This window comes from Rhincodon typus, chromosome 23, assembly GCF_021869965.1.
Source record: "Rhincodon typus isolate 14 chromosome 23, sRhiTyp1.1, whole genome shotgun sequence".
Taxonomy (NCBI): Eukaryota; Metazoa; Chordata; class Chondrichthyes; order Orectolobiformes; family Rhincodontidae; genus Rhincodon; species Rhincodon typus.
Window position 1 is genome coordinate 38113486 of NC_063354.1, and position 19993 is coordinate 38133478.

At 42.9% G+C, this 19993-nt stretch overlaps 1 protein-coding gene across 3 annotated transcripts in view; it reads left to right on the forward strand.

The window, feature by feature from the left end:
• The window catches only part of gas7b (growth arrest-specific 7b), a 413304-nt gene that overhangs the window by 257792 nt on the left and 135519 nt on the right, over positions 1–19993 (forward strand). For all 3 annotated transcript variants that reach the window (XM_048610959.1, XM_048610960.1, XM_048610961.1), the window contains exon 3: positions 17508–17585. In XM_048610959.1, coding sequence (XP_048466916.1) covers positions 17508–17585 — 78 coding nt within the window. The remainder of the gene's footprint in view (positions 1–17507; positions 17586–19993) is intronic.

The following is a 19993-nucleotide window of genomic DNA, read 5'->3' on the forward strand; positions in this document are numbered from 1 at the left end:
CCCCATTTCTGAAGAAGGGTCTAGGCCCGAATCGTCAGCCTTCCTGCTCCTCTGATGCTGCTTGGCCTGCTGTGTTCATCCAACTCTGCACCTTGTTGTCTCAGATTCTCCAGCATCTGCAGTTCCTGCTATCTGAGGTAATCTTCAAGCCTTTCTTTTTCTGAAAATTTTTCTTGTCCTTGAATATAACTTATTGAGCAAACCATCTCTTGAGAAATTCTGCTCTCAACTATTACCAGGGGAGTTGTATTGTTTGCTCTGTTAGGAAGCAATTGCAGACCAATGCAGCTGATATGAGGCCTTTTGTGATATTGAATAATTGGCCTGACCTTTTGTTTTGGAGGTGCTGTTATTTCAGTGAGCTCTCAAACACTCAGGGGTGAGTCTGCCTCAATGGTGAGGACTTCCAATTTGTGCTGTGAGCTCTCTTGCGCCCATTTGAATGGGCCGATTGAACTCTGTTTTAATGCTTCTGCAAAACTGAATTCAATACTGTTTCATGATGGCACTGAATTATCACTCAGAATCGTGTGCTGAAAGCCTGGAGTGGTACTTAAAACTGTAGCCTTTACCATGGAGGCAAAAGTGCCAATATTGAGTGAAGCTGAATTTTTAAACTCCGTTTTGGACCTGGTGTCATAGTCTATACAGTAACAAAATGTTTTGTGTTGTGGTGATTTCACACTGCATAACCTCAATCAATGAATTTAGACAGAATCTTGTGCTGTTTCCAGTGACAAAGCAAGCAGGGGAATCTGATAGTTCAGAGGTGGCCAAACAACAACAAAACTATTACATTCTTGGAGGTTTGATAGCAAGGTGAGTTGGTGATAAAACTGAGAAAAGGCTGTCTCCTTTTTACTCCGCGACTTTGTGTGAGGATCTGGAGTGGGGAATGTTCATAATCTGTTTTCGCAATATTTTGGCATTACTCCTGTATGTCCAGTTTGCTAACACCAAACTTCAGGTATCCTCACTTGGTGCTTGAAACTCTGGTCTCTGTAGCACAGACTCTCTATCCTGACCCGCAAGTGCCCAGGCCATTCCTTCACAAGCATCAAGATTCTGTAAACTGGAGAACACCAACAGCTGTCTTTGTGTTTCCACCAATTGTAAATAATTTTTGTTTGTAGACAGAATGATTCTCACCCCCAAGTGTTGCTTTGAGAATGCACATCTATGCTGTAAGTGTTTGACATGCATGTTGTCCTGAGCCTGGTACAATATGAATGACGTAAAGGGGCTCACACACGTTCAAACCACAGGTTGCATCTTATGGTGAGACCTACAATTTATAATCCTGTCTGACACCTCTTTATATTTGCAGAATGGCACAGCATGATGCCCTTAAGAGTTCCCCTTTGCAGCAACTACATGGTTCCCCATCCTGCTGGAGTGCAGAAACCTATTAATCGTTTGATCCAGGTTTGGCAATGGTCCCCGCAAGCACTAATCCGTGTGTAACTTTGACCCAGGTCACTTTGGCCCGTGGGTAGAGCCTCCCCCATTACACCTGGGAAATGGGATCACCCGCCTTTCACAGACGATCTGGAGGAGAACCCATAGCGAGGCATTGTTGAACTATAGGCCACAGTTTTTGCAACTCTGATATGTTCGGGGAATGTGGGGTGAGGATGCAGAGGGAAGATCCAAATGGTAGCACCTAGTCCTAGTGTCCAATCTGATTGACAGACTGATGTTGTTGGCTTGCAGGAAATGCCACTCTGCCCCGTGCCCTTTTAAAGATGGTGCCTGAATCTTTGACTGTGAACCTACTGGTAGAGGCAATCACATCCAGCCTGTTGCATGATTACCGAGTTCCTCCCCCATGCTCACCACTGTAACTGCTCTCATGTGATTTTTATTCCAATTCCAAGCAATTACACTGTAAATTCAAGCACCTTTACGAAATCTGCTTTGGGTCAAATAAATTTCCAAAGCTTAATTTGTCCCAAGCAACAATGGCAAATGGCAGAACATAAATGAAGTTATGGATAATCATTCAATCCACTTCCCTTTGTGAAAGCTACCACTGTTCTAAAACCGGACTTCTGTTTTTTTTCCCGAGTATCGACCATTGCTTCGAGGTCCGGAGCGAAGCAGCGTTACCACTTCACCCAATGACAGCCTGCTTTTAGTTCTTTCCCAGCTTCTGAGTAGCCCTGTTTACATTATTGTAGTGTGTATTTAGTGGCTGGGAAGACAGTGAACACTAAGACAGCCATGGCTTTGCAATGTTGTAATATCCTTGCAGTTTCACTGCAAACCAAGAAACAAGTCTGGGATGGAAGCCTAATTTGTCATTTGTCTCCAAAGAAATAAACAAATCTTTTTTTTATTCTTTCATGTAATTCCAAACCAACTGAACCACAACTTCAGATCCCTCGTGGTAGATTACACAATGCCAATAAATTTGTAGGTGGTGTTGCAGGCTGTTGCCAACTCAACAATATCATTTTAGAATCTAACTGAATAGATGGGTATTTGTGAACAATATTTTGACAAAGGAGATGTTATGAACATCAGGACCACAACAGGTGTGTCCTTAGACCTGGTCATGAACTATGAATTTGTAAAGGTCATTTTAGTCCCCTTTTTAATATTTTAAATGTTTCAATTTCAAAAGAACCAGCTTTGTGCTTCAAATGAAGAAAAGTTAGTTTATTTATAACTATTGTCATAGTTATTGAAGGAAAGAAGTTGATAACTTTCTTATGTGCATAAATTTTAAATCAACGTAAGAAGAAAAGATAGAAAAGAGAACAGTCTCTTCCATCATTGCATATGCCTGATGCCTGTTGCCTGCATGGAGATTTTCTTTTCCTGAAAAACAGAATGTTGAAAACTTAGACTGTGATGCCTTTTTTCAGTCTAATAGTCGGAGGTTTGCCTGTATAGGTGGACACAGGAAATCAATAAGATTTGGGAGAGAGAAGGTTTCTTCCTGGCTCTGCAGTTCCAGCACTTGCAAATTGCCTGGACCTTTTCCGCAAAACCCAGATGATTTCTGAAAGACTGTTCCATTTGGCTAAAAACCCTGCCTCGGAGGCCAAAGAGTCATAGAGATATACAGCACGGAAACAGACCCTTTGGTCCAACTCGTCCATGTCGACCAGCTGTCCTAAATAAATTTAGTTCCATTTGCCAGCATTTGGCACGTATCCTTCTAAACCCTTCCTATCCAGATGCCTTTTAAATATTGTAATTGTACCAGCCTCCTCCACTTCCTCTGGCAGCTCATTCTATACATGCACCACCCTCTGCGTGAAAAAGTTTCCCCTTAGGTCCCTTTTTGAATCTTTCCCCTCTCCCCTTCAACCTATTGCCCTCTCTAGTTTTGGATTCTTCCACCCCAGGGAAAAGACCTTGTCTACTCACCCTATTCATGCCCCTCATGATTCTATAAAGTCACCCCTCAGCCTCTGATGCTCCAGGGAAAATAGCCCCCGCCTGTTCAGCCTCTCCCTATAGCTCGAACCCTCCAACTCTGGCAAGATACTTGTAAATCTTTTCTGAACCCGTCTGTAGCAGAGACCAGAATCGTACACCGTATTCCAAAAGCGGCCTAACCAATGTCCTGTACAGCTGCAACATGACCTCCCACCTCTGCAATGCACTGTCCAATAAAGGCAAGCGTACCAAACACCACCTTTCACTACCCTATCTATTTGCAACTCCACCTTCAAGGAATTTTGAAGCTGTAATCCAAGGCCTGTTTGTTCAACAGCACTCCTCAGGACCTTACCAGTAAGTGTATAAGTCCTGCCCTGATTTCCTTTGCCTTTTCCAAAATGAAGCACCTCACATTTACCTAAATTAAACTCCATCTGCCACTCCTCGGCCCATTGGCCCATCTGATTAAGATCCCCCATTTGTACTCTGAGGTAACCTTCTTCGCTGTCCACTACACCTCCAATTTTGGTGTAATCTGCAAACTTGCTAACCATACCTCCTATGTTCACATTCAAATCCTTTATATAAATGATGAAAAGAAGTGGATCCAGGTGTTTGAGCCCTTCCTGGAGAGTTCTACGTAAATGGGCTTTTTGCATTGTCTCATCACAATCAAAGCAACTTAGCTTCCATGTCGATTTCGAATGAGCCATTGACCCATTGGACAAAAATGTTGATTACTTTGAGATCCTTTTGTGTTCTGTTTTCTCAGAAGCTTTCAATTCTTTCACCTTTCCATTGTGTTGTTCATTTTATATTTTCCTAATCATCTTGTTATTGCATATCTCTGAGCTAGGAAGCCTGGGTTCAAGCCCCACCTGCTCAAAAAATGGGAGTTCTACCACGGTGCCACAAGAACCTTTTTATTGTATGGTTCAAGGATAAATTGAATTTTAAATATCTCCTGTTATGATTACTCGGATGGCACAGTTCAATAGGCTTTGAACCTACTTAAGGATCAGACTGTTGCCTGCTGTGACTTCCATGTTGGAAGGACTTTTGAAACCTCAACTTGAAAATAATTTCTAATTTCAGATTGTAAAACACAAATCATCTTTTGACAGTTTTCATGAATATCTGCAATATTAGATCTACACTTTCATGGTGAGATTTTTTTTAACCCATATCAATGACGCAGAACCCCTAAATGGCTCATCTTGTTTCAATGGGTCACCATAAGGAATTCCTGCGGCAAATCCCTAGGAATGAGATAACCATAACTAACTGCCTTTATTGTGGTTGGTTGTCTTGCCGAGCTTGTTCATTGTTTTTCTGCAGACGTTTCGTTACCCTACTGGGTAACATCAGTGCAGCTTCCAATGAAGCGCTGTTGTGTTTCCCCGCCTGTTATTTGAACTTGATTCTGTTGAGCTGGATTACCTCACTTCCGGTTTTCTTTCGCAGTGGAGTGTTTATGGGGCCGAGCTCTATTTGTTATGGCTTTCTTCGTGGAGTACCAAGCTTCTAGGAATTCCTGTGCTTGTCTCTGCTTTGCTTGTCCCAGTTGAATTGGGGGTTCTCCTTATCCATGTGGATAGAGATGAGTGAGTATTGGTCATGACTTTTTGCAGCCAATTGATGTTCGTGTACCCTTGTTGTCAATTTCCTTCCTGTTTGTCTGATGTAGTGTTTGTCACAGTCTTTGCAGGGAATCTTGGATATGACATTGGTCCTGTCCATAGTGGTTAGTGGGTCTTTGGTTCGGGTGAGCAGTTGTTGTAGGGTTGATGTGGGTTTGTGCGCTAGTCTGATGCCTAGTGGTCGTAGGAGTCTTGTGGTTTGTTCCGATGTATTCCTGATGTAAGGTAGTGTGATGTGTGTTTTGGGGCGTGTAGTATCTTCCTGATATTGTTCATGTAATAGGCATCTTCTGTCCTAGTTTTTTAGGTATCCACTGTCTTTGAATACCTGGAAAAGGTGCTCCTCTTCTTAGTAAATCTCTGGTCTGCTGTAGTGTGTTGTTGCCTGTTTAAATAGTGTTCTCATGCAACTTTGTTTGTGTGTGTTAGGGTGGTTGCTGTTGAAATTCAGTGCTTGGTCAGTTTTTGTGGCTTTCCTGTGTACCTTTTGTTAGGAATTCCCCATTTGTCCTGCACTCTACCATGATGCCCAGGCATGGGAACTGTTTGTTCTTCTGCTCTTTGGTGAATCTGATTCCGGTGAGGGTGTTGTTTATTAGTTCATGTGTCTCCTCCAGTTTAGGCCGTTTAATAATGACAAAGGTGTTGTCCACGTAGCGTATGCTTAGTTTTGGTTGGATTAGCAGAAGGGCTGTACTTTCAAATCTCTGCATCACAGCTTCGGCTATTAGTCCGGAGATAGGTGATCCGATGGGTGTCCTGTTGATCTGTTCATGTATTTGGCTGTTAAAGGTGAAGTGGGTGGTGAGGCATAGGTCCAGTAGCTTCAGCATGTTGTCTGTGGAGATGGTGTCACTAAGGCCTTGTTCTTGTTTTAGTAGTGCTGCCATTGTTTCCCTTGCTATTGCTATGTCTACCGATGTGGATAGGGCAGTAACGTCAAATGATACCATGGTCTTGTCGTCATCTGTCCTTATGCCTTTGATGGAATTGAGGAACTCTTGGGCTGAGTGGATTGCTTGGGGTGACTTGTTGCCGAGGTGCCTTAGTCTCTTTTGTAGTTCCTTGGCTAATCTGTGATGGCGTGCCTGGCAGGGAGACTATTGGTCTAAGGGGCACTTCTGGTTTGTGTACTTTCGGGAGGCATGTTACCCAGCAGGGTAATGAAACATCTGCAGAAAAACAACAAACCAGCTCGGTGAGCCAACCATCCACGACATCGAAAACCTGAGCTACAAATCTACTCTAAAACTTTAGTAACTGCCTTTGTGTTAAGTGTGACTTCAACCTCCTGAAAGGAAGTTTCCTCTCCAGCGTTGACAAGTGACTTTTTTTTAAATTCCTTCACGGGATGAGGATGTCGCTGGCCAGGCAGCATTTATTGCCCATCCTTAATTGCCCAGAGGGCAGTTCAGAGTCAACCACACTGCTGTGGATCTGGACTCGCATGTAGGCCAGACCAGGTAAGGATAGCAGTCCCCTTGCCTAGGGGACATTAGTGAACCAGATAGGTTTTTCTGACAATCAGCAATGGGTTTATGGCCATCATTAGACCGTTAATTTCAGATATTAATTGATTTCACCATCTGCCATGGCTGGATTCGAACGCTCATCCCTGAAACATTATCTGGGTCTCTGGATTAACAGTCCAGTGATAATACCACTAGGCTATCGCTTCCCCTTATCTCCTCTCACCATGGAGTAACCAATTTTAATGTTGACCATCAGCAAATGGAATAGTAAATTCCCTCAAAAACTTTGCAAAAATAGTCCAGCACTGGTTGCGTTTTCAAAACAGCTGATGTGAAGGAATGTGATGGCTCTCAATATTGAGAGTCTGTCTGTGGACGTGACACCAAGATGATTAATTGAATTTGAGCTTTACACATTAATGAGAAGCCAGAATCCCGTTGTTGTGATATCACAAAGTGCAAAGTTGCCCACTGAGAGAGAAATTTGCACAGTTTATCAGAATGTCGATTGTATGCAAGATTCTTAAACCCCTGTTGTTTTGTTATCTGGATCCATCTCTGCACACATAATATATTAACATTATCTTATTCTTTGAATTTTAATTTAGAAATGCTGAAAGCCAAGCTCCAACAGTTCATCATATTGTTGTGCTATTGTATCACAGGTTTTGAATGTTTTCTGTTTTCTTTCGTATTTAATTTCATGGCGTCGGGGGCTGGAAACATATCCTTTGGTCCAACTCGTCCATGCTTATCAAGTTTTCCAAATTAAAGTAGTCGCATTTGGCCCATATTCCTATAAGCCTTTCCTATTCACGTGCCTGTTTGATGTCTGTTAAATGTTGTAATCATTCCCATGTCTGCCACTTCCTTTTGCAGTTCATTCCACATATGAAATACCCACTGTGTGAAAATGTTGCCACTCAGGTCCTTCATTAAATGTTTCTCCTGTCACCTTAAAAATATGCTGTCTAGTTTTGGACATCCCCACCCTAAAGAAAAGACCTTTGCTATTCACCTTATCTGTGCCCCTCATGATTTTATAAACCTTCACAAGGTCACCCCTCAACTTCCTATGCTCTGGGGGGGGGGGGGGTGGGGGGGTTGGGGGGTTTGTGGGGATATTCCAACCTATCCTGCCTCTCCTCATAACTCCAAACCCTCCAGTCCTGGCAACATTCTGGTAAATCTTTTCTGAACCCTCTCCAGCTTAATAATTTCCTTCCTGTAGCAGAGCAGCCGGAAATATACAGTACTCCAAAAGTGACCTCATCAATGTCGTGTACAATCCCACAAAGTTCCAACTCTTATACTCCATAAACTGAGATGGGCAGCAACCTAAATGAGGGACTTGGCTAACTTGAGAATGCAACAGAGTACAAGCAACGCAGTTTGATTGTTGAGATTCAGATGTTGCTCTGAAATTCCTCCAGGAAACCTATCTTATGACCTACGCATGCTGAAGTAGGTTTTATCCACTTTTTTTTTCTTCTGTTTCATGCCTGCAGAGTTCTGCCCCAGCAAATACCCTTTTGTGAGAGAAGGGCACTGATCATAATATGAAATTTTTAGTTAATGTGTGCAGTGATAAAGTCACGTAGAGGTCTTTATGAGCAAGGAAAATTTTAACCTTGGGGCACACTATGTCTGTTGGTGATTTGTTATGGACCAGAGCAAACCCCCTCAAAGCATATTAAGAAGGTGGCCTTGACCCTAACATTTTCTTATTTAAAGGTAAATGTGAGGTGCCATGTTCCAGATGCAATTTGGTTGGTCAAACTGCTCAACGTTTAAGCAAAACACAATTTATTCAAACACTACAGTTTAAAATATCATGTCATAGACTGCTCGATACCTGTCCCCCAATTTCTGCCTAAAAGAAACCAGGACAAAATACCCTTAAATTCACAGTGACCAAACATCCATCTATTCTAATACCATTTCCTAGCAGTTGGCCCATAGCCTGATGTTCACACCCCAGTATTAGAGAAGTGATGTCCTTGGTTTGTGCCGATCTCCAACAAAATGATGGAGAAGTAATGCCGTTGACTTCTGTCCCCTTCAAACCATAGAGGAGAGATGCAACCTGCACACCTGCTGCTGACTACTATCTATTGAGCATAGTCTTGCATCTCACTTCTGTCTGCTGATTTGGGAGGGAGGAGGGAGTGGTAGGAGGATGTGGTTATTCAAAACCAAATAACCTGATTGTACACCTATCCTTACTACCTGGATCCAGGTGTGAACATTGCTCAACCATGAGATGATGTAGGATGTTGATAGTGTTCAATTGTATTGCGTTCTCTGAAAATCTATGACAGATCAATGCTTTTGAAATTGTTCAGTGAAGCCTGGTGGTGGACTCAAAACAAGTAAACAAAACTGCAGAAAGGACTGGGAGCCCGAACTGAAGAATAAAGTAAACAGTTTAACATACAAAATAAAATTTCTACTCAAATAGATCTATGCAGAGTTGGCACTAGTTCCTTTTGTAGGAACTATATTCACAATGCTAAAAAATGTTTACCCATTTTTCAGCTAAGGCTTCTAGCTTTTCCTTTTGCTTTATTTTTCTGAGTCCAACACTCTGGTTTAGCTAATCAATGCAATGCACATGAATTAGTTAACTTACCCACATAGTCCAACAAAGAACAATTGAACACTACATTTGGTATCCTTGAACCTATTCCTGGGCATGGGTCAGCACAAATAAGAGGGCCATGGTGAAGATTTCTGGTTGCATACTGGAGACCTGTGTTCACTTAGTATCATTTTAATTAGTAACTAGGATAACCAACCTTTTGGACTGGCCTGGAGTCTCTGGAAATGGATCTTCAAATCACTGCTGTGAGCAAAGCTAAAGAAAGATCTCCAGAAATAAGTGTGGAGTTGGAGAAACACAGTAGGCAGCATTAGAGGAGCAGGAAAACTGACGTTTCCGGTCGGGACTCTGATGCCTCCTGGCCTGCGGTGTTCCTCCAGCTCCACACTGTGTTATTTCTGACTCCAGCATCCCATCAGATCTCCAGAACTTATGTTTTATTGTAACAAAAATTTCCAATCTCCTTGAACATGTCTGTTTATAATTGTAAAAAAAAAATATTATTTGACTGGATGAAAAGTTGGGGAGGGAAGTGATGACAATGATTTGATTTTATTAAGTGGGGGAAAAAGAGTGTTGCATCCTAACCAGACAAATCATACTTGCATAAGTATATCAGGATAATAGAACAAAATGCAGAATATAGTGTTATCGCTGCAGAGAAGGTGTAAAGAAAGATCAACTCTAACATATTTCAATATCTATTCTTAAGTCTGATAACAACGGGGATGAAGCTGTTCTTAAATCTGTTGGTATGTGTTTTCAAACTTTTGTATCTTCTGCCCGATGGAAGAGGGTGAAAGAGATTATAACTGGGGTAGGAAGGATCCTTGACTATGTCGGCTGCTTTCCCAGCAGCAGGAAGTGTAAACATTGTCAGGGATGGAAGGTTGGTATGCGTGATGGACTGGGCTGTGTTCACAACTCTAATTTCTTCCAGTCTTGGGCTAGGCAGTTATTATTATTGTCGTCGTCGTCGTCGTCGTCGTCGTCGTCGTCATCGTCATCGTCATCGTCATCGTCATCGTCATCGTCATCGTCATCGTCATCGTCATCGTCACCATCATCATCATCGTTATCATAGAATCCCTACAGTGTGGAAACAGGCCCTTCAGCACAACAAGTCCACACTGAACCTCAAAGCATCCCACCCAGACCCACCCTGCTATAACCCACCTAATCTACACATTCCTGAACATTACGGGCAATTTAGCGTGGCCAATCCACCTAACCTGCACACCTTTGGGCTGTGGGAGAAAACCGGAGCACCCGGAGGAAACCCACGCAGACACGGGGAGAATGTGCAAACTCCGCGCAGACAGTCGCCCAAGGGTGGAATGGAACCCGGGTCCCTGGCGCTGTGAGGCAGTAGTGCTAACCACTGTGTCACCATGCTGCCCCATTTACCATAGCAAGCCGTGATCCATCTGGATAGGATGCTTTTTACGGTCCATCTTTAAGATTGTTAAGGGTCATTATCGACTTGTTGCATTTCCTTTTAACTTTGAGGAATTCGAGGCTTTGGTGTGCTTTCTTGACTGTAGCGTTGTATTAGTGAAGGTCCAGTATCACAGCTGGGAAAATTCTTTACATTTATCTAACTTTTTATTTCATAATGGTTGGGTAACTAGGGTACTACCTGTACCCCTTCGTGTTGCTGTGGAAACCGACACCATTGCAACATGTCACCGTAGTGCCGCGAGTACAAAGCCACAGAGTTCCTGATTCAAATGAAAACAGCCACATCCACATCTCTCGGGATACACGAGTTAGTTTTCACTTGCTTTTGAATGGTGGTCCTGCCAGAAATTTGCAAGGTTTGAAAGTGGCCTCTCACATTGCCATCCCAGCGGGGTAATGGGCAAACGTGATTACCATCTCGGATTTAGTGGCTGCCATGGTGACAGAGCAATGTAAACATGGGCACATAAAGGCGCTGTGATCACATCTTAGCAAATCTTTAATGCTGAGCGATGTGATTTCCAGCCTTGTACGTGAGTATGCAAGCAGGGAATGCAATAGTGAGGCAGGCAACCTTAGTTCAACTAAGGAACTGAGTAAGGAATCTCAGAAAAGACAGTTTTATGCAGGTAAGAAAGGATAAATAGAAGAAAATGGGAAATAAACATCTTTAAATGGGGTGAGGTGAAAGCGACGCAATAAATCAGGTCCAATCATTTCTAACTCTGTCAAGGAAATCCCTTGTCTTTTGAGACCCAGAGTGGAATCTTCTGGCTGAGAGGTGGCAGATCTGGAGAGGATTAACTTTCATTTGATGGGATGGTGGTGATGCAGAACCCCACCTCCATCCTGCCCTTGCACTCATTAAGTTGTGGACGGGAAGGCCCAGGTTTCATCAGCCCTCCCTACTGATGATTGAGGTCTTACATTGACAGTTAGTGACCTTTTTTTAAAGGGTCCATCCTCCTGAGGCTGCCATTCCAATCAGCTCCCAGTCGGGCAGGAAGGTGTTTGCATCCCCTGAACTGGGTAGTCTGTTTCAGGGGTAGAATGGGACAAGGTCTGTGTGTGTGTGGCAGGGGCTGGGGACTTCCTTGTCTGGGGTCTTTTCTTTAGTGGATGTGATTTTTTTTTTTTGATTGTGATTTTATTGTGCACTGAAATACAGCAAAAAGTACAGGCAGGTCACAGCAAGCAAAGGATGTACAGATTACAAAAAAAGTAGAGGCATACAGGTTACATTATTTGAGGTTAGAGTCCATCCAACAGTCTAATAACAGCCAGAAAGAAGCTGTTCCTGAACCTGCTTGTGCATGCGTTCAGGCTTCTGTACCTCCTGCCTGATGGAAGAGGTTGTAGGAGAGCATTGCCAGGGTGTGATGGGTCTTTGATGTTGGTAGCCTTACCGCAGCAGCAGGCTGTGTAAATACAGTTCATGATGGAAGTTGGCTTCCGTGATGGTCTGCACTGTGTGCACTACCTTCTGTAGTTTCTTATGGTCCTGGGCAGAGCAGTTGCCATACCAGGCCATTGGACACCCAGACACTATGCTTTCAATGGTGCATCCATAGAAGTTGTTGAGGGCCCTTGTGGACATGCTAAATTTCCTGAGCCACCTGAGGAAGAAGAGGTGCTGTTGTGCCGCCTTGACCGTCACACCTGTGGGAAGTCCAGGACAAGTTGTCAGTTATTATCACTCTGAGGAACTTGACGCTCTTCACTCTCTCAACCTTAGTTCCGTTGATTTAGATGGGGGCGTGTTCTCCTCCTTTCTTTCTGAAGTCAATGGTCAGTTCTTTAGTTTTGCCGACATTGAGAGACAGATTGTTTTCATTGCACCACGTCACCAAGCCCTCTATCTCCCTTGTGTACTTTTTGACTCGTTGTTAGATATTCATCCCAATATAGTGGGGTCGTTGGCGAAATTGTAGACGGTATTTGTTCGAAATTTTGCAACACAGTCATGGGAGTACAGTAGGCGGTGGAGGATGCATCCTCGGGGTGGGGGGTGGGGTGTCCAGTGTTGAGTGTCATTGTGGAGGCGGTATAGTAATCTATCTTCACTGATTGCAGCCTGTGGATCAGAAAGCTGAGGACCCAGTTGCATAGGGCAGAGCAGAGACCAAGGTCGTGCATTTTGAAATCAATCTATGGGGGATAATGGTGTTGAAGGCAGAGCTGTAGTCAACGAGCAGGAGTCTAACGTAGGTGTCTTTGTCCAGATGTTCCAGGGATGAGTGCAGGGCTAGGGATATGACCTCCTCTGTGGATCTGTTATGTCAGTAGGCAAACTATAGTGGATTGAGGCAGGTTGAGAGACTGGAATTGATGTGGGCCATGACTAGCCCCTCTAAGCACTTCATAATTATTGAAGTCAGAGCTATTGGGCGGTAGTCATCAAAGCACACTGCATGTGTTTTCTTGGGTACAGGGATGATGGGTGTTCAAAGCTAAGCCAGCACTCATTGCCTCACATAAGATGGTAGTGGTGAGTCTACTTGAGTTATCCACTCCTTTTGGTGTAAGAAAGGGAGTTCCAGAATTATACTATGGTAACAGTGAAGGGACAGCGACAGTGATGCAAGTCAGAATAATGAGTGGGGTTGGAGGGGAACTTGTAGTTAGTGGTGTTGCTATGTCTCTGCGACCCTTGTTCTTGTAGAGGTAGAGGTCCTGGGCTTGGATGTTCCTGTCGGAGGAACCTTGGTGAATTGTGGCAGAAAGCCCATCAGCCACCAGTTATCTGCCCAATTGTTAGGAGATCTGCTGGGCATTCTCACCTTAGTAAGTAGCAGCATTCTCCTCTTGAAAACACTACCACTTTTGAACCTAGCCTGAATATGGGGAGGAACAGGCTCCATGCCTCGCTGCATCCCTAACCGTACAGGAGGGAAGGTGAAGAGAAGTTAATGACTGCTCAAAGTAAATCCTAACCCAAATTGCAGGGACAGGATCGCTAGTGTGGACGGGCCAGACACATCAGTAGCTGGTCCCAGGCTAAAGACGGGAATGGCCTAAAATATCTGCAGGTCCACCTGGAGCTGTTACTGTTAAGATGATAAGTCCCACCTGGGACTGTTAAAACCGGCAAGATTCAGGGTTTATTTCTGGAGCTTTGGTGTAACTCATGCTCGCTCAAAGGCGGCAAGAGTTCGATGGGCAATTTTTTTATGGATATCTGTAAAGAACTTCCTGTGATCAGGTACCCTTGTCTTCCCATACTGTTCAATCTTTGACATACCCAGTCCCGTATTCTTGTACCCAACTATACCAAACTGTAGATAAGGGGAAATAATGACATTGTTTTTAAATACCTTCCTTTCTGTGAACCACAGGTCTTTAGACCAGGCATGTGACAACTCCATTTATGAGCTGAGGGAAGGGACAGCTCTGGGCTACGGAGATGAAAGACCAAAGGAGTGAAATCTAATAGATTTGTGTGGATGGCAAATGAAAACAGGATATGGAATTCCTGGTTAAATTGCCCAGCGGATACTAAGCAGTCCAGCAGGCCATGGATTCTGTGCATCTTTTATTCAGATTCTTCCTCCTGTATTTGGTGATTGTGGTGCTTTATACTATTTTGAAAAATATACAGTATTCTTTAGCTCTGAGTATTTTTTTGTGAGAGGAATGATTAGAGGATTTCCAATTTTCTTTCCCCCATTGTTATGTGTTGTATTCCCTGAATGGAAGGATTTTAATAAGCAAACCACATTTTGTTTTATCCATGCTTTTGTGTGAGATATAACTATTTGAAGAATGTTGTAAAAATCCTTTGCTCTGTCAAAAATACTCCATATATAATAACATGTATACACAATCCCTACCATACTGGGAGACATGAAAAACTGGATTAAAAGCCCAACCCAGTTCAATGTGGAAAAATTCTGACTATTTCCTGTCCCATCTATCAGTTCAAAGGAGACTTGTCCAGGAGAACAGTCTGACCCTGAATCACCTAACATTCGTAAGCAATGATGACTGCCTCGACAAGGAATATTTGGAGAAATTCGGTGAACCGACTTCCACCATCTAAATTGGCATTCGTAGATTGGATAATATAGATAATAAATACTCAGAGCACATGAACTAGCAATAAAATTGCACTATCCTTTTGGAAATGCAGCTTAATAAAGAGTAGAATCTTTGAATGAAGCAGTCTTTTGCTTAGCTCCAAGAAGCTCCGATCACTAGATGGAATTAAAAACATGAGCAAATTCTCCATTAGTTTAATATATAATCCGTGAAAGAATTCTCTGCTCGTTAAATATATGATCCAAAGGGCTTGCACTCACTTTGTTTGATCACCCTTGATTAACAACAACATAATGTCAACCATTGTACAGAATGCTGAAGAGCAGGTGTTTCCAGCTATTTCTGGTCATGCACAGTTAGATATGTTTAGACCATGTATAATTCAATAAGCACAGACAATAACACCCCTGTATCCTGCCTTGTTACCAGGTTAAACTATCTCACTTAACTTCCATTGATTAAGCTGGGGACATTTTAAACCTAACCCATCCATTGGAATTGTTAGGTCCAATATGCATTTTGCACTTTACAGAAACCAGTTAGTATTTATGTTGGATAGGGAATGAAACCAACATTTTACCCAATTCTGTGGGTTTGCAAGCTTAAAGTTATCCCTTTGTAATTAGTATCCATTTCCCCATTTTGACGTTGGATAAGGGAAGGCAAATTCCATTTTAATTCTGGTTAGTTCAGAAGTAAGTGTTGCAAAGATCTAGTTTTTAAAATTCTGTTTCATTAAGTCAATTTGTGTCAATGTATCACCGTTTTGCTACTGGATATAATGAACACCATGACACTAATTATATGTAGCGTGGTGGAAAGGGAAACACTTCAACCCATTCTAATGTATACTGGTATAAATTTGACAAACTCAAGAATGTAATTCATATCAAAACTGACAGTGTGCGCCTGTGCTCTAAAGCCTCATTACATTGATTTTTCCTAGCATAATGTAGCAGCACATTAGTGTAGATCATGCCATTTAAGGTTTCCGATCCCAGAATACATTTTTTCCTTCAAGCTATCATTTGGGGAAAATAAGGCTAGATTAAATGAAAACTAGTTGGGAGTGCATGTTTTGAGTTTACACTATTCCAGCCCTGTGGTCCCTCAGCACTTTTTTGGCAGAACAGTACATGCATTTCAAAAGCAAGTATTAAGTCTTAGATACAATGTAAAACGTTGGGACAGGGACTGGTAGAATGTGATACACAACTAGGTAAATCCAAGTGCTGAAAATATAATTGACCTTTTTCTATGACCAGGCAAAAATGAACAGTTCTCATTGTTTATCCATGGCGGTTAGGAATGGCATAAATGTGATGAGTTAGGTACAGGAGAGACTACTTTACAAATGGTTGATTGTGGAGTAGTTAGCTGGATGATCAGTAGATGATTCAGAATGATGATGACATTGTTGGTCCAACCTGCTATGGGTTGTCATAGTTCGTGGAATCTGCCTGCTCACCTCGCACCATGCTTGTGGAATGGGGCTTCTCAAGCTAGAAATAGTTGATTATGAATCTCTTCTGAATTGAGCAAAATAGCTATGCACCAAAGTTTGCATGAAAATGGCAACATTGGCATTAGCGCTGCCAAGTCACCATTGCTATGGAGCAATATTTAGATTATTAGTGAGTCTTTGAAAGAGAGAACAGAAGACTGACAATGAAAGAAGTAATAATCTACAAGATGAAAGCAAATGTCCAGTAAGTAAGAAGATAGGAAACAGGAACAGATGTAGGCTATTTGGCCTCCAAAACCTTCTCCACCATTCAGTGTGATCGTGGCTGATCTTATTATTTTTAATTCCACTTTCCTGCATATCTTCCATAATCCTCAACTTGGGGCAGGATTGTGGCTCGATGGTTAGCATTGCCGCCTCTCAATTGCAGGGACCTGGGTTCAATTTCAGCCTTGGGCAACTGTGCAAACTCCACAGACAGTCACCCCTTGTCTGTGTGGGTTTCTTCTGGGTGCTCTGGTTTCCTCGCACAGTCCAAAGATGTGCAGGTTAGGCGGGTTGGCCGTGCTAAATTATCCCATTGTGTCTAGTGATATGCAGGCTGGGTGGGTTAGCCATGGAAAATGCAGGTATAAGGTAGGAGGCGGTGAGTCTGTGTGGGATGCTCTTTGGAGGGTCTGTGCAGACTTGATGATGGGCTGAATGGCCGCCTTCCGTACTGTAGGGATTCTATGATTCTATGACTTGATTCCCTTGTTGATCAAAAATGTGTCTAACTCAGCCTTGAATTTAGTCAGTGACCGAACATCTATTTATGTGCTGGGTGAGACACCCCTAAAGACTAATGATCCTCTGAGAAAACAAATCCTTCTCATGCCTGTGTTACATGGGAGGTACCTTTTGTTTGACAGTGTGGCCCCTTAGTTCTAGAACTGCCCACAGAGAAACATCCTCTCGGCGTCTGTCTCGAGACCCTGATAGATTTCAATAAAATCATTTCTCCGTTTTGAAACAAAAACTGAATATAGACCTAACTTGCTCAAACTTTCCTCAAAAGTTAGGCCACTCATCTCCGGAATCAGCCTTGTGAACGTTCTCAGAAGTGAGTCCCTTCAACACTCTCTTGTTTGACAAAACTCTCAAAGGTTTCCAAGGTTTTTATTTGATCCAAAGTTTCATTCTCTAAAGATTAATTTATTGTAAATAATGCCCCACGCAAATCTAAACTTGTTTCATCTCCAGCAATCTCTGCAGGTTTAACTAGATGAACAAGAGTAAGGTGAAGCTTTGAAATATGATTATCATATCTCCCTTTTTTAGTATTTTTGTAAGAATTTTTTGCACTTGAGATGAGCCCTTTCACTATCTCTTATGAGCTGATTTATATTTCACAGATTTCTCTTTAATGTGAACTTACATTTTCTGTTTGATTATAGAGACAACCTGGGAAAGGCCAACGAGTGCTCCAGGAACACCAAAGAGTCCAATATCACAGATGAATTCCCTGCCTACAGGTAACTAATCTTTTTTTTTGGGTAATGATTAACTGTAAAATAAACTTCAGAGTTGACCTTGAATTTTCTTTCACTTTAGCATTTTTCACTTTCTGGGTGGGGAAAAAAAAAAGGGAGCACTCTAAAGAAAAGATAGAAAATTCTGATGAGATGCTAGAATCACGGTGTGGAAGTAGGCCATTCAGTCCACACTAACCCTCTGAAGAGCATGCTACCCCATCTACGTAATGCTGTGTACCCATGGCTAATCCATCTAACCCACACATCACTGGATACTATATGGGCAATTTAGCATGGCCTGAGGGTGGAATCGAACCCAGGTCCCTGGCACTGAGGCAGCAGTGCTAATCACTCAGCCACCATGCCACCCTGGTCAGTGGACTCTCTTTCGAGGTGAGGGTAAGAAGTAGAAAGGTGATGTTAAATCAAGCTTTTCTTGCCGGCTATGGCGACAAAGACCCAGCAGAGGTAGACGCACAGTGGTATATATTCGGGAGGAAACTGTCTGAGCAATCCTCAACATTGACTCTGGACACCATGAAGTCTGATGATATGAAGTCAAACACGCCAAGGAAACCTCTTGCTGATGACCGCACATGCCTGTCCAAACCAGTTCTCCCCATAAACTGATGAATTAATACTCCTTTTGGGTTCCACAACACTTGGAGGGAACGCTGAGGGTGGCAAAGGTGAAGAAAGTACTCTCAAAGGGAGATTCTAGTGTCCAGCATGAAGATGGACTTGGGAATACCACAAATGACTGAGCTGCTTGAGTCTTAAAGGACATTGCTGCTGGACTGGGTCTGCAGCATGTAGCGAGGGAACCAGTAAGGTAGGCAATGCACTTCACCTCATCCTCACCAGTCTGCAGATGCATTTGTCCATGGTAGTGTCAGTCCTTGTGGAGAAGAAGTCCCATCCTTACATTGAGAAAACTTTGCATCATGTTGTGTGCCATTGTCACCATGCTAAATGAGAGACTTTGGACAGATCAAGTAACTCAACTCTGAGCATTCCTGAGACACTGTGGGCCATCAACAGTAGCAGAACTGTACTCCAGCATGATCTTCAACCTCATGGTCTGGCACATCCCCACTCTACTATTAATATAGCATGGAGATCAACCTTGGCTCAATGAAAAATATAAGAGGAAATTCCAGCAGTAGCAGCAAGCATACTTAAAAATGAAATGTCAGTCTGGTGAGGTTACAATACAGGGCTACTTGTGTGCCACATAGCATAAGCAGCAAGTGATAGACAGATCTAAATTCCTCAAGCAACGGATCAAATCTAAGCTCTGTAGTCGTGTCACATCCAATTGTAAATGGTGGTGGACAATTAAACATCTCACTGGAAAAGGAGGCTCCACAATTATCAATGTCCTTAATGATGGTGGAACCCAACACATCAGAGCAAAAGATGTGGCTGAAGCACTTGCAATAACTTCAGTCAGAAGTGCAGAATGGATGATTCATTGCAGCCTCTTCCAGTGGACCTCAGCATTCCAGATACTGATCTTCAGAGGAATCGATTCACTCCACATGTTTTCAAGAAATCGTTGGACATTGTAAAGGCTACAGGCCCTGACAACATTCAAGCAATAGTACTGAACATTGTGTTCCAAACAATGCTGTTTCAGTACAATTACAACACTGGCATTTACCTGACAATGTAGAAAATTGCGCAGGTATGTCCTGAATCTAAACAGAGGGACAAATCCAACCTGGCCAATTACCACCCTATCAGTCACTCTCGCTCATGAGTAAAGTGATGGAAGGTGTCATCAACAGTGCTATCAAGCAATACCAGCTCAGCAATAACCTTCTTAGTGACGCCCATTTTTGGTTCCGCTAGGGCCACTCAGCTCCTGACCTCATCACAGTCTCGGTCCAAACATAGACAAAAGAGCTAAATTTCAGAGTTGAGGTAAGAGTGATAGTCCTTGACTTCAAGGCTGCATTTCACTGAGTGAGGCATGAAAGATCCCTAGTAAACCTTGAATCAGTGGAAATCGGGGAGTAAACTCTCCGTTTGATGGAGTCATACCTGGCCCAAAGAAAGATGATTGTACTTGTTGGTCATCTTGCCTCCCAGGGCATTTCTGCAGGAGTTCCTCTGGTTCGTGCCCTTGACTGAACCATCTTCTGTCACTTCATCAATGACTGCCCTCCATCATAAGGTCAGAAATGGGGATGCTCACCGATGATTGATTGATTGATTGATTGGTGCTGAACATCAGGCATTCGCGACTCCTCGGATGCTGAAGCTGTCCACCTTCAAATGCAACATGACCTTTTACAGAGACAACAAGGTGCAGAGCTTGATGAACACAGCAGGCCAAGCAGCATCATAGGAGCAGAAAGGCTGACGTTTTGGGCCTAGACCCTTCATCAGAAATGGGGGAGGGG